Source organism: Haliotis rubra, unplaced genomic scaffold, assembly GCF_003918875.1.
Source record: "Haliotis rubra isolate DU_JTF1 unplaced genomic scaffold, ASM391887v1 Scf448, whole genome shotgun sequence".
Lineage (NCBI taxonomy): Eukaryota > Metazoa > Mollusca > Gastropoda > Lepetellida > Haliotidae > Haliotis > Haliotis rubra.
In genome coordinates this window covers 750,333-773,024 of record NW_025767133.1, presented here as the reverse complement: position 1 = coordinate 773,024, position 22,692 = coordinate 750,333, and the positions used below count along the sequence as shown (strand labels likewise).

General features: G+C 42.9%; 1 protein-coding gene across 1 annotated transcript in view; it reads right to left on the bottom strand.

Annotated features, from left to right (window-relative positions):
- LOC124289733 (A disintegrin and metalloproteinase with thrombospondin motifs 9-like) overlaps window positions 1-20,668 on the bottom strand; it is a 158,828-nt gene extending 138,160 nt beyond the window's left edge. Inside the window, exons 1-2 of the mRNA XM_046726378.1 lie at window positions 20,466-20,668; window positions 19,950-20,317 (exon numbers count right to left, since the gene is read on the bottom strand). Of these exons, the coding sequence (XP_046582334.1) occupies window positions 19,950-20,317; window positions 20,466-20,577 (480 nt within the window). The 5' untranslated portion in view covers window positions 20,578-20,668. The remainder of the gene's footprint in view (window positions 1-19,949; window positions 20,318-20,465) is intronic.
- Window positions 20,669-22,692: the final 2,024 nt, after the last annotated feature.

The window sequence follows — 22,692 nt, the reverse complement described above, 5'->3', positions numbered from 1 at the left end:
ATAAAAATAAAAGTCGGAATGTTCGTTCTTCACATCTGAAGTGTGTCTTCATGCCAACATTACCTCACAGGGACGATAGGGTATCACAGTGGTTAAAGCGTTTGCTTGTCACTCTGAAGACCCGGGTTCGATTCCCCACATGGATACAATGTGTGAAGTCCATTTCTGGTGTCCCCCGCCGTGCTTTTGCTGGAATATTGCTAAAAGAGGCGTAAAATTAACTCACTCTAAAAGGATTCTCTGTAACCCACCAAAATGTAATCCATTTCTCGGAAGACGTCGTAACTCTTCGTCACAATTCGGCTCTTTTCGCCACCAACAAGAAGGTGACTTCTTCCTTGACAATGACAACGAATTTGACGTTGGTTCCCAGAGGAGTGGAGTAGTTACGTCATATGCTTTCCACAAACGCTCAGTTCAAACCATCGCGAAAACACCCAGGTTAGATTGTGTTCAGAGGGACGTATGCACAATTAGAATAGAATGAACTCAGTATGAACTAAGCAAGTCCGCCCTTCACGTGCTTTTCAGACATTCCAGTGTTAATCTTCCGAGAATCCATTACAGGGAGGCTTATCATACATATGTAGTTGTGCAGAAACATGTACCACGTGTACCAGCTTATGGGGCAGTTCCTGGTGTATCTGGTGCAGACAACTCATCGTTTTGGGAAAAGGCACGCACATATTGGGGCGTGATATCATCCACATGTCATGACGACACCCCTGCTTGAATAACCAGCCAGACTTTACTTCATGCTCCAAATATTTAAATGCAGTGAAACCTTGACATCTGGATGCAATGTGTGAAGACCTTTTTCTGGTGTTCCCGCCGGATTATTGCCAAAGGGGGCGTAAAACAACACTCACTCACTGCATCATTCTTCTACTCCGTTTAAGACGACTTTATTTTCTGCCTACAGTAGGATCTTTATGGGCACTATCGGGACCCCTTTTGTCTCGAAGTACGGGCAATTCGAAATAGTTTCCATGGGCGGATCCAGGAATTTTGAAAAATCTTCAATGTGGTCTTAAGTCATTTTCAAAGGGTGTGTGTGTGTGTGTGTGTGTGTGTGTCTGAACACCCCCCACCCCCAACCCCTCTGGATCCGCCAATGGATTCCATGGACTTAGCAACTTCGGAGCCCATCACTGCTAATCTGTTGTGAAGTCGACTAACGCTTAGTCGCTGAATATATAAAATATGTTTTATAGTTCTCAACAAGTAATTCATTATAAATTGAAAATGAGTCGATTTGATGGGTGATTCAGAACCTGAGGAAATCTAGACTTGCTTCATTTAGGGCTTTAGCATTGCAGAAAGGGCTGGGCGGAAGGGCACACAATGAGGCAAAGTTAAGGTACAATATACAGTATTCGTATAAGAGCGACTTCTCACCTTGTTCTTGATCCTGTAATTAATACCTGGGACAAACTGATATTGATACAATTCAAACAAATATAACTAGCAGACACTAGCTGCGATCCTTCTGGTACTTGAATCAAATTTGCTGAGATTGTCAAATTGTCAGAGCCTTGCGTCCACAAATTCATTCGTATGAATGGGTCATCACGTTCAACGAACAACTCAGTTGTATATTACATATCTACCCAGGGGATTACGCCGACCTATATAGCCAGAAGGGTGTGCGGAACACAGGAAAACAAGAACAGTAATCCAACATCAACATGCTGAAGTGGCTTGGATAATAAAACAGGCCAAGAAAAATCAGCTAGATTTGTTGAAACGAAATGAAAACATTGTCAGCGTTGATCAAGTATTAAGACCATCGTTGTATATATTGTCTTATCTTATAAACAAACACCACGGGCTCTTGTCCAGTCTTATCGTGGTCTTCTGTTATGTAGATCTAACCCCACTATTCTGTCAGTTCACGTTAAACATAGATAGTATCAATAGTCGTATTACAATTGAAATATCCTTTCGTTGACCCATATCCCTGGTTGATAAATATTTGCCTCAAGGTAACCCAGTGACCTCTATCATCTGCGAGGCGTATGGCTGTCGCTGGAATTAATTGATATTTTTTAAAGCGAGATATTTTATGAATCATATGTCTGTGATGAATAAATTCAATTTTCGTTCAGTGTAATAGCTTTTGTCGGTGGTCAGGCTTTATTGACGCAATTACCGAACCCTCTTACAGAAATGTGATTTGATGCCTTTCGTTTCCAGAAGAATCGCTTGAGAGACTTCTTTTCGAGTAGAAATAACATGTTGTATTCATGTAGTTGTACGTCTATTACCCAAGCCAAGTTTATTCTACTACATGACCTTTTGTACAGGCGCATGGCAGTGGGGTAGCCTGGTGGTTAAAACGTTCGCTCGTCACGCTGAAGCCCGGGGTTCGATTCTCCACATGGGTACAATGTGTGAAGCCCATTTCTGGTGTCCCCCGCCGTGATATTGCTGGAATATTGCTAAAAGCGGCGTAAAACTATATTCACTCACTTGTACAGGTGCTGTGGAATAACTGAAGGGATTCCGGCACCAATGGTTGTAAATGAGAATTGTAGTCACAGGGTGAGCTTCCGAAAACAGTTGTATTATTGTGTGGCTTTGTTGTTTCAAACTACATGTATTCAAGTTGTGGTCGTTCCAGTTCCAGTACAAGATTCAGGGCAGATAAGAACACTTCGTGGACGACCACTGCAGGCATTCCCAGAAACAGATACCCATGATCATCCTGCTAGAGCTGTAGGGAAGTCTCAGCAGACGACACTCGATCGGGAGCAGACGATACCCGTAGAGGCGATAGTATCATATACCCCATGTACCATTCTTGATATGTGTATATGTACACACAGCCCTAGACATTCAGTCTACTCAGGGTCACCGACATAAACCATAAGTTCCATTATGGCCGAGTTGGGGAACATGACCCTTTCATGCTTGACCCCTTCTGGGAGGGAGTCTGCCGCTGATACACCGTTGATGAAGCAGGCTACACGTACATGCATCTGGAGTCGTAAATGTCCGAGGTAATGGCAGATATATATGACGGGCCTCCTTCGTAGCTTGAGCCACGCTGGGAATATGGATCTGTTTGTTTTGGTAACCGAGATACACTTCTATCTATGACTGTAGTTCTGAATGTTTCTCTGGCGTACACCAATCGCCAATCTGACCCCAGTTTGACTTTCCGGTTCTTATAGATGTTGATACTTGGGTAGTATCTTCCTGACCCACTTCTGGTCATCAACTGACCAATTTGTTTGTATGGCAGCGTTATCTGGTCAGTAGTTGTAGTTTAGCTCTTCATCTGACCTCTTAACGCCATGAAGACAAAGACTGACACTTTGGTCAACTGAACTAGCGTTGGAACAATAAACAATTTTTTTTATCTGAGAAGGTTTCCCGCAAAGTTCGGGACGTGATACCCATAAAGATCCGGTTAGAATTGGTCTTCAGCAACCCATGCATGTCGAAAGAGGTGACTAACGGGATCGGGTGGTCAGGCTCGCTGACTTGGTTCACACATGCATCCCAATTGGGGAGATCAATGCTCATGCTGTTGATCACTCGATTATTTACAGACCACCGCCATATTGCTGGAATATTGCTGAATGCGGCGTTAAACAACAAACTAATCCTGGACGTGACGAAAATAATAATAATCAAAACCATTCTAATTATTGTTGTATCAAGCATAGACCCACATCAACTAAAATGTATTGGGGTAAATAACAGAATTGACCACACACATCACATGAAGGATATGCAGTTTACACATTACAATAACCTGAAATATCTTAATGTATTTGACATGCCGAGCACGGCGGCCTGGTACCCAAATCCAATCAATCCATGTCTAGACGTTGTAATTAAGAACGTGTGAAACTGAGACAATGTCAGTGTACTTAGAAAATCACATTACTGCAAGATTGAAGCACAACATACATTTCAGCAAACAAATTGGTGTTAGAGTGCTTTTAATCACGACCGGCTGTTTGTTAGTTGTTTAACGCCACACTCAGCAATATTCCACCTATATGACGGCGGTCTGTAAATAATCAAGTCTGAACCACACAATCCAGTGATCAGCAGCATGAGTATCGCTCAACGCAACTGGGAACCGATGACATATGTCAACCAAGTCAGCGAACCTAACCACCCGATCCTGTTTGTCGCCTCTTACAACAAGCATGGGTTACTGAAGATCTTCACAGTAGCTGTATCATGAGCTTCTAATAGATGGTTTGAATTCCAGATACATAATTGCGGTTTACAAACATACGCACGCACGTGGAATGGGGAGCAGAAATTTCATGAGAACATAACTACATCAACTTCAACACTAATGCACCCAAGAAGGCATAAGAAGAAAGACGCACAAATCAGAGTAGAATTGCGAATCTGAAAGATCAACAAAACATCACTATGGCAACATGAACACGGACACTGCAAGGAAGGTTTATTCCCTAGACCAATTACTTCTCTTGCTCATACTTCAGTTGGTTTTACATCCGATATTGATTCAGCACAATGTCAAGGTCAAATTATGACCACTTTACTGTTAATTGTTTACTTCAGCTGTAAACTGAAAACTCGCCACGTGGGCGGCTTCACCATGCTACGATACCACCTTTAAAACACAGACTGGTTCCCTGGGTCTACCAGACTGGTTCCCTGGGTTTGCGGCGCAAACGCTTCAGTGTACGCAGGACACCCAGGGTGTTCATCAACTCCTAGACTAACGCTTAGTCTCTGAATATATATAATTTTGATTGTAACAATTTACTAACAAATAAACCCATTTAATTTGAAAAGGAGCCCCAGTCAGATGGCAAATTCAGAACCTGAACCTGAGGGAATGTAGACTTGCTTCATTCACAACTTTAGCATTGCACGGAGGGCTTTGCAGTAGAAGAAATAATGTGGTTCAGGGACTGTGAGTCGGACTAGAAACCAGGCTGTTCACCAACTCCCTCACACAACGTTCATACTTCCTTCCGCTCCACGTGCAGCAACCCTGCAGCCATACCTGGGATAAACGAATTGCCATTATTTATTCCTTGGCTTTAAGGCCATAACCTTTCACAGCGAGAGTGACCTTCACTTATCTGTATTCATTCGAACCTCCAACTGATTATGGATTCCACACGACTACCTCCAGTCCAAAAGTCGGGGGAAGTGTGTTTGTGTGCGCACACGAAAACAGGATTACATATACGTTCTGGTTAGCACGTATCTATCAATAAAATTGTTCTTGTCCAATGAAGTCGAAGTTTCCTGATCAACACTTTAAAAAGTCCACGTGTCACTTCCTGTTCATGTCGATGCCAGAGTTGCTGCAGTCTCCCCATCCATCATCACACCCATCACTAGGCCTGGACTGGCGAGTCTGGATTTCGTTCCCTCTTTTCGTTTCAACGAACACTATCCTCTCAATTCATTCAGTATTATTTGCCTCATCTGCACACTGCTGTTCGCATTACACAGTGTCCACAATTCAATGTTTTACGGATCTATAATTTCCACTTGCACATTAGACTAACATCGAGTCTCTGAAATGAACATATTTTACAGAAAAATATGTTCGTAAAAACTAATCACAAAATATAATGAAAAGGAGCCCAGAGACTTTCTTCACTTCCAGAAACTGGGGAAATATAGACTTGCCACATATTCTAGACTTGCATGGCCTTTCTTGGATATATTTGTTTCAGGGTCTCTGTGACAGACTACTTGCACGTGTCGTGACCCAAAATCTACAGGTTTAAACTGTGCCTATTACCAATTACATCACCCTGAGATACTTGTTTACTGCCTTTCCAATATATATAATGAACATAATTCCGACAAAAACAAAAACAAATACTTTGAGTAGGCATGTAATTATTTCTGAACTTCACTACCAATTTTATCCTTGTTTGTATTAAACACAATTCCTGCTAAAGAAGTGTCCGTTCTGTTGTTTGCTATTTCATAATTGGTTGATATGTCTGTCTTACATGCCAACGCCCCCAACACGTTCCAGTTCCAGTTCCCTATCTGAATAAGTGTGTCTGTCGGGCAGCTTCAAAGACCGAGTTGTACGCAATGTAGGTATATTTGTCTATGTGTCTGTGTTGCTTCCCCGATCGTCCCGGCGTTATTTACTTCTGTGGTTTAGATGTGCGCCGCACAAATAAACATGCACCTACTCCTGGGCGATCCAATACGTAAGGAAAAAGAACTACCATTTAAGTGTGACGTGTAGGGAAACGATCGCACAAACCTGTCAAAATCGTGCTCACTGAGAGTGTGGATGGGTGAGTGGAGCTGAACACCATACCAAACTGAAACTAAGGCTGTTCGTCGGCGTATACAGACGTGGTGAGATTCACAAAGAGCGTCTGTTACAGACCTAGGATCATTATCAGAACTTAATGTGGATTCGAACCAACGATCAGCGGATCCTGGCATGGCTATGGGACGTAACAAAGCATTATCTTTCGAAGTTTAACAAACATTACCAGTACCATTGGTGGTATTGGAGATTGATTAAAATTCCTTACCATATGGGTATGCTATCTGAATTTGGCCAGTTAAAGAGTTTGAAGTTATAGAAGAGATGATCAATCTCACCCATCTGACATATATATATATATATATAATGGATGCCAAAATCTGCACATCTGTAATAATCGCACTTTAAAAGAGTGGTATCCTAATAAAGTTGTTGTTTGTTGGTCTTATACATAGAACTGAAACAATAGAAACACCCCTTTTTCTCTGAAACCTCAACCAACACCGTCATCATCACCAACACCAACACCATCATCATCATCATCATCATCACCATCATCATCATCATCATCATCATCATCATCAACAACAACAACAACAAGAGCATAAAACAATCATCATCATCAACAAGAGCATAAAACAACACTGAGAACAGTCCGTATTACAGAATCTCAACTTGGACTTGAGAGTTCTGCTGTTCTGAAGTTCATAACAATGCTCTGTACAGCCTGTCTACATGTATGTCGGCTTGCACATTTATCAAAGAAGAATGACCGCATGTTCAGATACGTTACACCAGAGATATTAGACAGCGCAGAACTATCAAGAGATATTGAAGAATGCCTTAGATCTCAGCAGCACGTCTGTTTGATGACAGGCTTGTTACCAAGGAACACACAGGTGTCATTGCGTAATCAAAGACGTAATATTATTGGCTGTTTACATTGAGCTATTGTGGCAGCTGTAAGAAGACGTAATGTGATTGGCTGTTTTCTCAGTCGCCATTGTTGTAGATGGTGTAATATGGTCGTGTTTTATATCAACAACCGCACACGGCCAATTGTCACGGTACGTGTTTTCTTCGCTTAATGGTTGTTCTTGCCAACAAAGGCAGATCTCAGTTCGGTGGTAGCGGCACAATAAAATAAGAGGCATTTAAACATTTACAGACTGTAGTCCACGTCACGTACTTGCCATGTAATATCTAAAGTAATGGGTTACAACAATGAGTGATCAACGTAATGCCGGGTTAATGGGTATTGTTGTATTCGTTCCGGGGTGGAGAAAATAACCATATAACACAAGTCTGATGACCCTTACTGTCAAAGGGGTCTAGATGAGAGGGAACCTGATCGGGAGCGAGGCATACCAATACAATTTGCGGTTTGTACATCAAACACAGTAAATACTGTTGTGAAATAGTTCACAGTTTCGCAAATAACCTCATGGATGGTTTAGAAGGCATGAAAACAACCAGTGGTTATTGTAAAGATGAAAACAGAAGCATATCGATAAAGAATTTGGTATAAGGCAATCTGTATTTATGCTTAACCCTGGCCTTATATCAACCCTGGACTGCTTAATCATGGACAAGAATACAATTCCGTTACTTATGCAGTTACATTCAGCATCGAACTACTGTAATTGACGTTTGAAATATATTACTTGGGGACTTGGGGAAGCTGAATTCTAACTCTGAAAGTATCAGACAAACGGATTGTTATGTATATTATGACCTCCAAGTGACTGTGCAATAGTGAAGAATTAATTGAGTGAGGGAATATGGTTTTACCCTGCTTTCTGCAATATTCCAGCAATATCACAGCAGGGGACACCAGAAATGGGCTTCACACATTGTACCCATGAGTGGAAATCGAACTCGGGTCTTCGGCGTGTCGAACGGACGCTCTAACCATTAGGCTACCCCATCGCCCCTGACTTTCTTGATGCTTTCATGAAAATAATGTAACAATTTCATACCGCACGCCATTGTATTGCTTATGTAACACCACGACACACAACGATCAACTGAAGCGGCCGAACAATCTCTTCATCGTCGTTGGCGATTAATGCGACGGGATGTGTAAGGCTGTGTCATAATGATCTGTTTGAATGTCACAACACAAGTACAACGTGGTATCAGCGACTGGGCATGACGGTCTGATTACGGTAGAATTAAGTGCAGACATCTCCCTTCTTTCTTGATTTGGCACGATTTGACAGTGCAGTGATTAGAACTAAACACCACTGCACATGGGGGTCAGGGAGTTGTCTTTACATTATGTAATGTATCGGTTTCTAAAACTGAAAACACATGTTTATTATCACAGGAAAGTGTGCACACTTACAAAACCTACATCTCCATTTATTTGGGTTATGGTGTATTTTTGATAAGTTCGAGTACTGCGTACCAGAATATCAATACTAAACGCAATACGTAACACCGTATGTCGAAGCCAAGCACGTATTACTAAGATTAAGGGACACTAACATCGATCGCCGCGAATAGCAATAATCACTTACTCACAAAAAATATCCACTAAAGTTTTTATTTGCTGGGTCCCGGTCCACAAAGCGTTCGTAGAGCTACGACATTCGTAAATCTATGAAAACCTATTGAGTTACGACATGTCGTAACGTTACGAACTCTTTGAGGATAGGGGCGAGGTGTCGTAAGTTTGTCGTGGCGGCGTCACATGATTTCGTGGTACAATCTCACCGCGCCTGCAGTACATGCATCACCAACGGCTGTAACGTTGAACGCGAGAAAGCTACAGTCTGGAGAGCAGGGAATGGGGTTAAACCACCTGGTGTCGCAATCCGCCGCGTTAAGCGTATGTTACGGGGGTAATCAGGGGGATATCTGTCGAAAACTAGCTGATAATACCATTCATGTCTTTCTCTCACTCGCGGCTCTATTTGAAGTGCACATGTTGAGCGAAGCCTGTCTGGGCCAATTTCGGTGGAAAGCTGTTTGAAGCATGAAGGCTTAATGTGATAAATAGAACACATGTACCCTCACGAAACATCTGAATAATTACCCCAAGGTAAATTATGATGTCGATTATTTCCAGATAAACGGAACTAAAGATTGTGTTTTTCTGGGGAAGTATTTGCACTTGCCATTATGGCATACATTGCCTCAAGACAGGTGCCAGCGCCCTAGATATAAGTACAAGCTCTTGGGGTGTCTTAAGACTTAATTCGGCGCTCTGGTTATGAGTACAAGCTCTCGGTGGGTATACGCGTAGGGTACATCGGTTTTTGACCTGAAATTAGGCGTTAACAAATTTTTTTGCTGATTGTTTGTTCTCTTTTTCTGTTACCAAAGGAAACGGTAGTCAGCAGTGTTCAGAGAAGACCAGGTTGTGGTGTGAACGACAGGAGGTTATTCATAATCACAGGGCCCCTTTCAATCAGGTTGATGATTGCTGACATATACCTAGTTCTCGATATGGGAATACGACGAAGCGAGGTCTGAGTGAGTGAGTTTAATTTTACGCCGATTTTAGCAATATTCCAGCAATAGCACGGCGGGGTACACCAGAAATGGTCTTCATATACTGCACCCATGTGGGGAATCGAACCCTGGTCTTCGGCGTGACGAGCGAACGCTTGAACTACTAGGCTACCCCACCGCCCCGCGAGGTCTGAGAGAAGTCTAGGGGTTCACTATGTGTAACATATATATGTCTGTATAATTAAGGTACCCTACTAAACGCGTAAGTCTATGTTTAGAATGGGAGTTACGATCACCTTAGCGCAAAGATCCCCTTTTGCAATCGCGCCTGAACATTTATTTCAATCATCAAAAGGTCGAAGTAAGGAAACATGTATGGAGAGAGAATGAGATGGGAAACGAGATAAGGGATGATGGTGGATAGAGGGGAGGTAGCTGTGAGAGTGAGAAAGCAGGTGTAATAGTCTCAAATAGTCGCTCCACCACTGTAGCGAACTCTTGGCCAGCTCATGCCCCAAGTCGTGATCTGTGAGGCCCCAATAGGCACCCACCAGACCGTGATCCTGTTGTGAGCCACTGAATCGTGGCTGCAATGGTCAACAGAACTTCAAAGCATCATTCATAAAATATGGCCCACCCAAGATTTCAGCTATTAACCTGTGGGAAGGGTGTATGTAGAAGCCATTTCCCATATGGTATGTACACAATGATAAATAGGTGACACTATTCGTATGGTGTGTAGTATTGGAGAGCGCTAATAACAAATAGGTCGTATTTATCATGTATGTACGCTGAAGTTTGTAAATGAACGGAACAACAGGGTTCAATACCCGTAATATGTTCCCGCCCAGATGTCAAACCTAAAACGGCCATACGCTTACATATGATAGTCTGGAAGTCAGAAACCACAAAAATACATTCAGCCTTGAACTAAGCTGCGAATCGCATGCAAGCAATGTCCGTCTCATATCCAATGACAATTGTCACTTCACACCATTTGAGTGAGTGAGTGAGTTTAGTTTTACGCCACACTCAGCAATATTCCAGCTATATGGCGGCGGTCTGTAAACAATCGAGTCTGGACCAGACAATCCAGTGATCAACAGCATGAACATCGATCTGCGCAATTGGGAACCGATGACATGTGTCAACCAAGTCAGCGAGCCTGACCACCCGATCCTATTAGTCGCCTCTTACGAAAAGCATAGTCGCCTTTTGTGGCAAGCATGGGTTGCTGAAGACCTATTCTACCCCGGATCTTCACGGGTCTTACACCATTTGAGGTTCTGTTGGGTAGATTAGTGGTTAAAGCGTTCGCCGAAGAGCAGGTTAACTCGCCGAAGAGCCGGGTTCGATTCTCAAATGGGTACAATGCTTGAAGGCCATTTCTTGTGTCCCCACCGTGATTATGCTAGAATATTGCTAAAAGCACCGTAAAAGTAAACTCACTTGCTCACTTCAAAGTTACGAGCGAGTTGCCGATGAACAGACGAACAAACAACAAATTTCCTCAAACTATATTTCTTTCTGGAAATTGTATTTCAGTATTTTATGAGTCACAGTGCTGCCGATTCAAATCAGTAACACCCCAGTGTAATCAAACATATAAAAAAGGGAATTACTGTCGACCTAAATCTCTTGCTTTGAACCATGGACCCGCGTTAATGAATGCATTGATAACTGTGAAGTTTGGTGGAAGACGTCAAATTCAGAATCCCTTGAAAAGAATCAAAACGGCCAGTCATTGGAAGATCTAGGCCATCGACAGATGATTCCCTGCCTACATTAACACGAAAGTTTATTGAACATGATTCACAACGAACCCATCTGGTTTGACCAATATACGATTCCCTTGAAAAGAATCAGAACGAACAGTCATTGGAATATCTGTGCCATCGACAGATGATTCCCAGCCTACATTAACACGAAAATTTATTGAACATGATTCACAACGAGTCCATCTGGGTTGACCAATATACAAGGTAATCCCGCCGTTATTTGGGGTACTGGGGGAAGCTATTGAGAAGATTGATAAACGATCAACCTCTTTCACGACTAGTATTCACAGTCACACGCTCCTGGTTGTAAAAGCGCGCTAAAAGGACCATATTGTTCGCCGGGCGTAAACCTACAACCCTTGACGTCCCTCAAAGTCTATGTTTCACAAGTGAGTATCGTACAAAATAAAGAAAGAAGTTCAATGGAGGGTCAGGAATGCTGTCCACGCAACGCTTCTACCCCATTGAGGCACGCGACCAACAAAAACCCTTTGAAATGATGAAACCGGGCCTTCGGACCTCTTTGACTGACGTAGTTTGAGATCCGGAGATTCTCTTTGACATTTCAACAAGGTGGTCCGGGCCAGCCAAGATGGTCATTACCATGACATAACGGACATGTGACTTTACGGAGTCTAAAATAACTCCTCGCGAACTTGTGATCCGAAAATAGCCAGTAAGTTGATGAAGCTATTCGAGATATGTAGACTAAGGTCAAGGTCAGAATGTTACATCCGGTTATTGGCATGGTGGGTAAGTATTGACATTATGTATATAGGTATTAAATTCACAATAATGACCCAGTTAGGTTTCAAAAAGTGTTTAACGTTATTTATTCCTCGTTATGCATGTCTACTGCTATTTTCATATCAACATGGGGGCACTTGTGGCACAGAGGTTAAAGCGTTCGTTCGTCTCGCTGAAGACCTGGATCGATTCACCGCAGGGGTTAAACATCTTCTTCATCCCTGTTGTGATTTTACTTGAAGATTGCGAAAGGAGACATAGCATAACTCATTTATGATATATCACACGTAAAGGATGTTACATGCATTAATGGGGCGGTGGGGTAGCCTAGTGGTTAAAGCGTTCGCTCGTCACGCCGAAGACCCGGGTTCGATTCCCCACATGGGTACAATGTGTGAAGCCCATTTCTGGTGTCTCCCGCCGTGATATTGCTGGAATATTGCTAAAAAGCGGCGTAAAACCATACTCACTCACTCACTACATGCATTAATGTTTCAGGGGCGATAAGGCAGCCTAGTGGTTAACGCCATTCGATCGTCGTCGAAAATTAGGGTTTGATTCCCGACTTGTGTATAACGTGTGAAACTCATTTATGGTGTCTCCCGTTATGACATTGCTGGAATATTGCTGGAAGTGGTGTAAATCCACACACACTCACTATTTAAGGTACAGACTATAGTTGCAACTTCATTCAAAATGAAATCGTCCAAACAGTCTTAGCCACGCTAACATTGCTATGAGCGGCTAAAGGTTTAGTCACTCACTCACTCATTAATGTATCAAGGACGACGCCATTTCCAGAAAGTGGTAGACCCAACAGCCCGAACAGTACATGTCACTGACATACTAAAGATGATGACAGTAGACTTCTGTACACGTGGAAACATGAGACATTAACACGTGTCACTTCTGTTTTGGTTGATGTACGTCATCGTGTCACAGCTGCCGAATCGATGCGCATAATGTCAACCACTGGTCCAGTCTATATTTGTAACCGCCCGCTGTCATATGCAGGGTAAGAAATATAACCCGTCCCACCGTCCTTGACGGTCTATTTTGTGAAGGACGGTCTATGAAATAAGTAACGCCATTCTTTGGTCGGGGGAAATATTTGAAAAAACCCCAACTCAACTTGGTTTCAATGAAGAGTTTTAGTTTTTTGGACAGTCAGTCCTTAGAGAGGCCACATTTCAAAACTGTTTTATACACTGTCATATGCATGGATTATCGCTGTGTTCAGCATTACACAACAAACAAACTATGGCAATTCAGAAATCCTCAACGGCGTGTTCAACTGTCCATGATTTCGGAAATACAAGACACGAATGGTCCATATTGGTCCATAAGTAAAGTGAATGAAATGTGAAAACCAAAGTGTATTCTTGTGAGTCACGTACACAGAACATGTCATCATTACAATATTCACACTCATCGAGACAAATAATATTGTCACCATTATATTATGTTATATCGCATTACTTTATCCTGTCATTTTCGTTGTCATGCGTACTCCGGGATGTGAGACTAAATGCGCCTCTCGCTGTTGAGACGGTCCCTTGAAGCCACAGGAATGCTGCCTGCAGACACTAGAAGCGTAGCTGCTATATATAAAAGCGGTCAACCTACACAAGCTCTCGCTCTATCTTTCAGCCTCCCTGACTGTGCACTTAGTGCATAGATCTGCTACGTCAGCTAAAATATGCCTATACCAGTTTAACAGTGACATAAGACATACTAATTAAATAATTTCAAGACCAAATGGATTTGTCATAGAAGCGATTTTTCATCTACAGTTAAAAAATAGATTTACGTGCAAAATACCAGTAATGTGTGAGCAAATATGAACTCTGGAATCTTTCAAATTCTGTTTCTTTCAAACAACAAGTTTGAGCTATAAATGACCAGTCCCTAAGTATATTTAATTCTTTTCAGAGAATACATGTATTTGTTCATCTGGTTGTATCAGAGACCATATTATAGGTCGATTATATGGTCTCTGGTTGTATATGTTGTACCATCTCCTCAATTTGAATGAGTCGCTTAACTGTTCTGTTGTCATTGATTGTTGTAGCCTCAGGTACTGCAGATATGTACCCAGGTACGTTTATGCATACAGAAATGTACCCTAAACAAAGTCAAAATACAGAAACGTACCCGAAACCCGAAACGACGGACGAGTCCAATTCAAAACCGAAAGCGTATGTAGTTATTCCCGTTCAGCTGGTTGGGGTGCTAATGTGTGGCGCAAAATATTTGTTACTGTGTATGTTCGTTTCTTCTATAACGCAATCAAAGGTATCTAATACAACAGTATGACAATTCCGATCAAGAAAACGGCACAGTGCAGAAAGGAATCGTCCTTGGGTACATGCCTGTATTCCGATTCTGGGTAGGGTACGTTTCTGTATTCTGATTTTGGCTAGGTAACTAAGCGCTAAAACGCCATCAATCTGTGATATAGTACTATATAAAAGAAGTCTCTTTTATATAGAAGTGCCATTGCATTGAAAACGAGCCCCTTCGGGTACGTTCGTCATCTGAAGTCCTGCCGAAAATTCTTCGGCGTCATTCCTATTCCGCTGTTAAGTAACATACAGTGGTTCAGGCCCTTGCAACAGTACGACCCCCCACGGTTGCTCCTTGTGACCCACGAACCAGCAGATACAGATCACGACGTGTTATATCAAGCCCTTCATAATAACACAGACAGAAAACGATGGCTTTAACGGACAAATGACAAGACTTTAACGTGTGCTTGCTGACGGTCAATCCCTAAGATTAAACGGGAGGTATTTCCAAGGGACCTCGTCTTCTTTCGCCCGAACACATTGGACCGTTTCGCTAATTCCCGCCGTATGTCTGTCAGTTTGCTGTCGTTGCGTCAAGGGACGAGGTCACAGACTTGGGGTTAAACACAATGGCCCCGACGGGAGACCTTTGATGAATTCCACCCCACTACCCTGCGTGAAGTAGACTCGGGAACACTCATCACAATTATTCTTGTCTGTCTGACCCTTTTTTCACTTTTGAAGTTTTGATGTAGAAATGATACTGAAATATTAAACTGACGACCTTGCTGAAAATGAAGAGGTCTGGGGAACACTGAAAACAATTATTCTTGGCTGTCTGACCATTTTTTCACTTTGGGAGTTTTGATGTAGAAATCGTACTGAAATATTAAACTGACGACCTTGCTGTTGGTGAAGAAGTCTGGGGAACACTGAAAACAATTATTCTTGTCTGTCTGACCCTTTTTTCACTTTGGGAGTTTTGATGTAGAAATCGTACTGAAATATCAAACTGGCGGGCTTGCTGTTGAACCCGTGGTGTTGGCTGTACCTGGACCCGAGGGTACAAAACGTCAGGTGTTAGATTACGAAAGATATGGAAATCTCATTACAGGGGTCAGCTGAGGTTGTTCATTGAGGAGAGTGACCCTGAACTAATTGTTTGGAACCCAGTCGGCAAACAATCCCACTCAATGTGGTCAGATCACCAATGGTAGTAAACCCTTGGTTTAACGGTGTGGCATCAGTTCCTCAAGCCGGGTTAAATGGTCTTATAACACCCTTTCATGCGTTCGTTTCCACTGCATTAACCTGACATATTCGAATAAGTTGTATTTTGGATCAATCCTGTATCCAAATCCAACCTAAGCCAGGGCAGCCGCTTCTGAGGTAGTCATCGAGTCATAACATAAGACTGACAGACCTATAGTAACACGTGGTCGAAAATCGCTACGAAGGAATTCTCTTTCGGGACGCATTGTCAATACAACAGCTTGCTTAAACGTACCTCCCAACACATACTATTCATTGAGCAAACATTCAATAATATACCGTCAAGTTGCAAGCAGTGCTTGAAATACCGCTCGCCTCCACCTGCAGGTCGTATTGGCTACCAACAAATTGATACAACGTGTATCTTATGGCATCGCATCGCATCAATGTTACCATAGTTACGTAGTTACAGGAACAGGCGGTCGGTATCAAACAACATAAGCTTCGATTGCAAAGAATATAGATTTGTAATAGACGTCTTGGCTCATAAGAACCCCTCGTGAATAACGCACCATTGATGCTCTGTCGTTTATGTTAGACTAAATGTCCAAGGTCAGAGCCTCAATCAAGATGTCTGACTTGGAAGATTTAGATACTTCGACACACAGAGCCGCCTGACAATGAAAATCATTGACAGAAGTTTATCAATGGGACCTGTCAGATAAACTATAGCGTGCGCTTAAGCTTGTGTGAAGCAATTAGATCATATGGTCTGTTCCTTGCTTTGATACCCCATGTACAACTTGCCTGACTCCCAGCAGGCAGACAGGTAGCACGGACTAGACCGTCGATCCAGATGCCTTTGTTAGATAATCAGAGGGCATTTACCTATAAAACATTTACTGATTGGGTATGGTGACGCATCGTCCCAGTGAGGGAAATGCACGTAGAATTGAGGACCACACTCTCTGTTCGTTTTCAGAAACACGAATATTAATTATTGAATTCATCCTGAGCGTCTCACGTGGGGTAAGATTCATTTCAAGGCTCTGTTTTATTGAAAACGACACGTATTCCAAATAGTGTTTAAACACAAGAAGGAACGCGTTGATAAATTCATTGACCAGGGCGCCGTTGTACAAAACAACCTTAGCGCTACCACAGTGGTAAGTCTATGTTAAGGTGTGGGAGTAGACTAACAGCTAGTATCCGAAATGAACATATTTTACAGAAAATAAAAGTTTTTAAATCAAAATTATAAATACAATAAAAAAGGAGCCCAGAGACTTTTTCATTTTCAGAAGCTGTGGAAATCTAGACTTGACACATTTCATATGTGCTTCAGTATCTTCATGACAGACTATTATGGGCGTTACGACCACCTTACCCAAAGATCGCTTCGTGCAACGGCTCCCAGTACAACTGATGTTTGTATCCATTGTGTAAAGATATTGAATATGCTTTTACAATTAAAACCGGTCTATCCCTGCGCGTGTATTGTTGGTACATTGTGTGTCCTGCGTCTTGTTTAGAACCCTTGGGAGTCGGCACGTTTACACGTGTGCCAGCCCCATATGTTACAGTACTGCCGAGATCGGTAAGCATTGTGACAGAAATAAACCAGAGCTGGAATCTATATACATTGACCGAGTGGCAATCAAGGTGTGTGCACACGTGTGAATATAGCCTTGAAATGAGATCACACTACACGTGTGTCTGGAGGGTTTCACGACGTATTCTACTCAAAAGGATATAAATCGTTAAGGCGTCGTCAGATCTGAATTACTCATGTGTGCTACTACCTGGAATGAATTCCACACAATCCCATCCCGTTCTATTAAAAACAGTCGTCAAATTCCATGTACAGATGCTTAGCAGAAAATGACGATACAAATCATATTTCGGTTGAAACCCGCTTTGTCATGACCTATTTTCGATTCCTATCTTGTCCTTCACGAATCTGTTCTAATCCTCCGTTACTCCCGTTAATACGGCGGAATTGGCGTCATAACGCCCACCCAAACCAAACTACTTCCGTAGCAGCAACGGAATACCACCCCAACCCAGCTACACTCTGTATACCAAGTACTGTTGTATTTACGTTAAATGTCCCATAGCCTGTGACAACAGTGCATGTCCTAAACCACCACCCTGTCTACCCCAGTATAAGCAATACCATATATGTCCACATAGTGAGTACCCAGCTTGCTATCCTTAGAATCAACATAGCAGCATCTGGTCTGTAACACGCACTACAACAGTCCTGAACCTGCAGTATCCGAGCACAGCATGTTTGCAAGTGTCACAAGAGTGCAGCAGCTAAACAACATCATTGCCTACGATGCCTCTCAACATCCCATTACCGTACATAAGCATCCAAAATCACAGCACCTACACGACCACCTTGCCTCCATCCACTAGCTTTCTGCATCTTCATCCAACACTGTACCTAAACATTAAACACCACAGCACCTACACAACCACCTTGCCTCATCCTATACTGTATCTAAACCCAATACTGTTCCTAAACCCTCCAACATCGCAGCACCTACACAACCACCTTGCCTCATCCTATACTGTACCTAAACCCTCCAACATCGCAGCACCTACACCACCACCTTGCCTGCACCTTGCCAGCATCCTACCTGCACTGAACCTAAACCCTCCAACATCGCAGCACCTACACCACCACCTTGCCTGCACCTATACTGTATCTAAACCCTCCAATATCCAACATCGCAGCACCTACACCACACCTTGCCTGCACCTATACTGTATCTAAACCCAATACTGTACCTAAACATTAAATATTACAGCACCTACACCACCTAGTCTACCACCTTGCCTGCACCTATACTGTATCTAAACCCATACTGTACCTAAACCCTCCAACATCGCAGCACCTACACTACTACCATGCCTCACTCCACTAGCTCTCTGCATCTCCACCTCAAACTGTACCTTAACCCCCAACATCGCAGCACCTACACCACCACCTTGCCTCACTCCACGATCCATACCACCACCTTGCATTAAACATCACAGCACCTACACTATCACCTTGCCTCACTCCACTACCTTACTGCATCCTCACCCAATACTGTACCTAAACCTCCAACATCACAGCACCTACTCTACCACCTTGCCTCACTCCACTAGCTCTCCCCTCCCCATCACTACACAGCCGCATCCCAAGTCTCCACTACAACCGCCCCCGAACAAGCCTGCATGCTGCCTCCCGTAACCCCCAGCTTGTATGCATACAGCGTAGACCACACATTTGTATTGGTACAGCGAAGACAGTTCGCTCTGTCTTCCGTGCATCACCCCAGTGACTCTGTACGAGGATGGGGCAATACTAATGGGGCAAGCTCTCTTCCTGATAGCAACCAGTCACAATTCGGCTTACAGGAACACCTATCAAGCAGCATCATTTTACAGGGAGATCTCCAATCTGATACACAACGGAACATCTTAAAGATACATTACCCCCGGTGAACGTTCATGCAACGTCTCAATATAGCCAAACCATTCCCATCACCCTGACATTAGAGTCTTCAGAGTCCAAACATACAATGAACACGGTCCACAACAACTGCTTCACCCATCAATACACCTCACCGAGATATCGACACACTCACCCTGATAACCCCTCAGATCACCGAGACACGGCTCTCCGTGTAATCCCCACCCCGACCCTACAGGGACTAAGATGAAGCTCCCCAGGGCTGTATGTCTCTGACAATGCGGTATCTCGCGGGAGGAAATGCCCCCGAGCAGACGTGATGCTTTACAAAAAAAGATCGTCTGTTCGGTCGGTTCCCGTGTGGGCTGTCTGATTAGGGCTCGGCTGTCCGAATCTCGCCTAATTGCATCAGGACCACCAAAAACTCCATTGTTGACACCGACAGCCCTCGTGTTCACTACACGGCACAGGTAATTCACTACACCTGAGTTGAGTCGATCAGCTCTTTACCTAATCCTCCCCCACTTCATAGACTGTGCCTCTACCCGTGTCAACATCAAGGCATTGTACCCGAACACAAATACACCCAAATCAGGAGAGACGTGAAGCACTGGTAATACAACCAAACGAACATCATTATACGGCACACATCAACCAGGTTGTATAGTACAGATAAGCGAAATAATCCTACACCTACTGTTTTCAGCAGCGGGTGTTCTAGAAACAGAACTGGTAAGGAAACTTACCATTCCCTTGCAGAGGCTGAAGGTAGCATGGGAGTCCTCGATACCGTCCACAGTCCCAGAATAAAAGCATCTATCCAATCCACTGTCCGCGAGGTCCTCAAACCACGAATAATTCATTTCCGTTCTCTGAAATATTAATCCAGGGTACAGGAACTCCGAGAATCTTGTCAGATTCACAAGCATTTCCTTTCCAAACACACTAATTCCGTAGATTGCATTTCCACTTCTAGAGTCCACACTTCTCTTGTGGAGATTTTTCGGGTGATATCCAACATCATCATCATCATTATTATCATGAAGATACTTCTTCGGGTAAAACACTTCCGAGTTAAGTGATGAGCTCTGGGACCCATCTTCATCAGGGGTACCTGAAAAAAAAGATTTTACGATAACAGTTAATACATTTTTCGAACATGACTTTACAAAAAATGTGCATAGACCGGTGGTAGGTAGCATTCGGCTTGGTTCCTGATGCGGGTTAAACGCAGGGTAGATTAGTATAAGAAGGTTATTTACCTGGGTCCTGGCGCGGACCGGTATTGCCCTTCGCTTGTTGGGCGAGGATCACTGGTTGCAATAACATTAAGCATCCCCATAGTCCCACCACCGTCAGCAACACAGAACGCATGGTGAAAACGTCCTCAACAAGGCGACTTCATTTCAAACTCATTGAAACTCTTTCTGTCAAACCCGGTCTAAAAGAGGTGCGCTTGCTAAAGCTTGCCTATCTCTGTACGTGGACTCGCTGCTAGTCCACAGCAATGACTATTCCCAAGCTAAGCTCCGCCCCTTTATTTTTCAACCAATCATATTCGCTTACCGCATCTCCGCTTTGATAAGGAACGGCCGTATAACTAACAAGCCTGTACTACTACGTTACACCGCGCTTGTACACGGCCGGTGTTTGGGGTGGGGATGGGTGGGGGTGAAATGATGATATATTCGATACTAGCGTAACCTGCACTAAGGATGGAGTCATAGACCCCGAGTATTAGGAGTGATTGAGAACAAGGCATTAGAGGGCTACCCATGACGCAAGTGCGACCAGTACGTTTCTCAATGAACGACTTGTAGCGGTGACCCAGTCACCGAACTGCATCGTACAGACAAGCGTGTTATACAGTACATTGGTAGCATCTCAATACTTCATCACATGACTGTATGACTGGGGTCACATGGTTTCAGCAGTTGGTATACAAGGGGACGTTTGTCCATTCTCAAATACCTAACATACTATTGGGAGCTGTAAGAGACGAACGCCGTCACGCTTGGGTGGGTTTTATCATTGCCATAAAACTTTCACCAGCTACTATAAAACAGATTTCTGTGGTACCGAAAAGACCGTGGCAATACAATTTACACTTTGTCAAGAAGAAAATGAAATATTTTGATGTCCCTTACACTGTCACAGAATGAATTCCATGCGACCAGGGACATCTTTTCAATGTTTATTTAAATTTTTATGAGAATCTCTGTCAGAAGATCATCCATTCATGAAGTTTGTTTGTTAAACGGCAATTATAAGATCTTCGTGTTACTCGCCGATTACAACGCACAGGTGTAGGGGTTAATAACATTCTGTGTTAATAACATGTCATGTTAATAACATGTTGATAACATGTTGATGTTTACCGCTGAAAACATGTTAATGTTGATATCAAGTGGTGCTCAAAGTTGATTAAATGTTGATACTCAAAGTTGATTAAATGTTGATACTCAAAGTTGATTAAATGTTGATACTCAAAGTTGATTAAATGTTGATACTCAAAGTTGATTAAATGTTGATACTCAAAGTTGAATAAATGTCGATACCCAAAGTTGATTAAATGTTGATACTCAAAGTTGATTAAATGTTGATACTCAAAGTTGATTAAATGTTGATACTCAAAGTTGATTAAATGTTGATACTCAAAGTTGATGACATACTGGTGTTCATTGTTATTTAACAAAATGTATGGATAACAACTTCTTTTATTTCGAGGGTGCGACGTTTCGATACAGATTCTTGTACCATTGTCAAGCAGGAAATTTGACAACAGTACAAGAATTTGTATCGAAACGACACACCTCACGAAATAAAAGGAGTTGCTATCCATAAAGTTTGTTCAATATTGTACGTCAAAACTTCTAAAATGCCACTCAAAGACGTTTAACATCAACCCCTTTGGCATCAACCCTAAAACTCTCTCAACTACGGTGTCACTAAATCTCAAACCATCACACTCACGCAATCTCATTGCGGTACCGTACAACCATAATATAATACATCTGAATTGTTATTTGCCATTGGGCATCCAAATCGCTCACTCACTCACTCACTCACTCACTCACTCACTCGCTCACTCACTCACTCACTCACTCCCCTCACTCACTCACTCACAAACTTACTGACCTATCCAAAAACCTCTCACTCATTCACAAACCCATTCGCCCACTTACCTCAATCCCACTATAAGCCACAATACAACCCACTCACTCGCCCAACCTTAGACTAACGCTTAGTCCCTGAAAATATTTAATTTTGATCGAAATAAAATTCTTCAGTTAAATTGAAAAGGAGTACAAAAGAGGTGAGAGATTTGGGGAAATCTAGGCTTGCTTATGGGCTTCTGTATAACAGTAAGTGCTGTGTGGTAGGGGAAATAACACTGTTCGGGGACTCTAAGCCGCCTATCCCCACCTTAATCCACTAAGCCATAATCCACCCATTTACTCACTCATCCACCCCCAAACTCACCCGCAT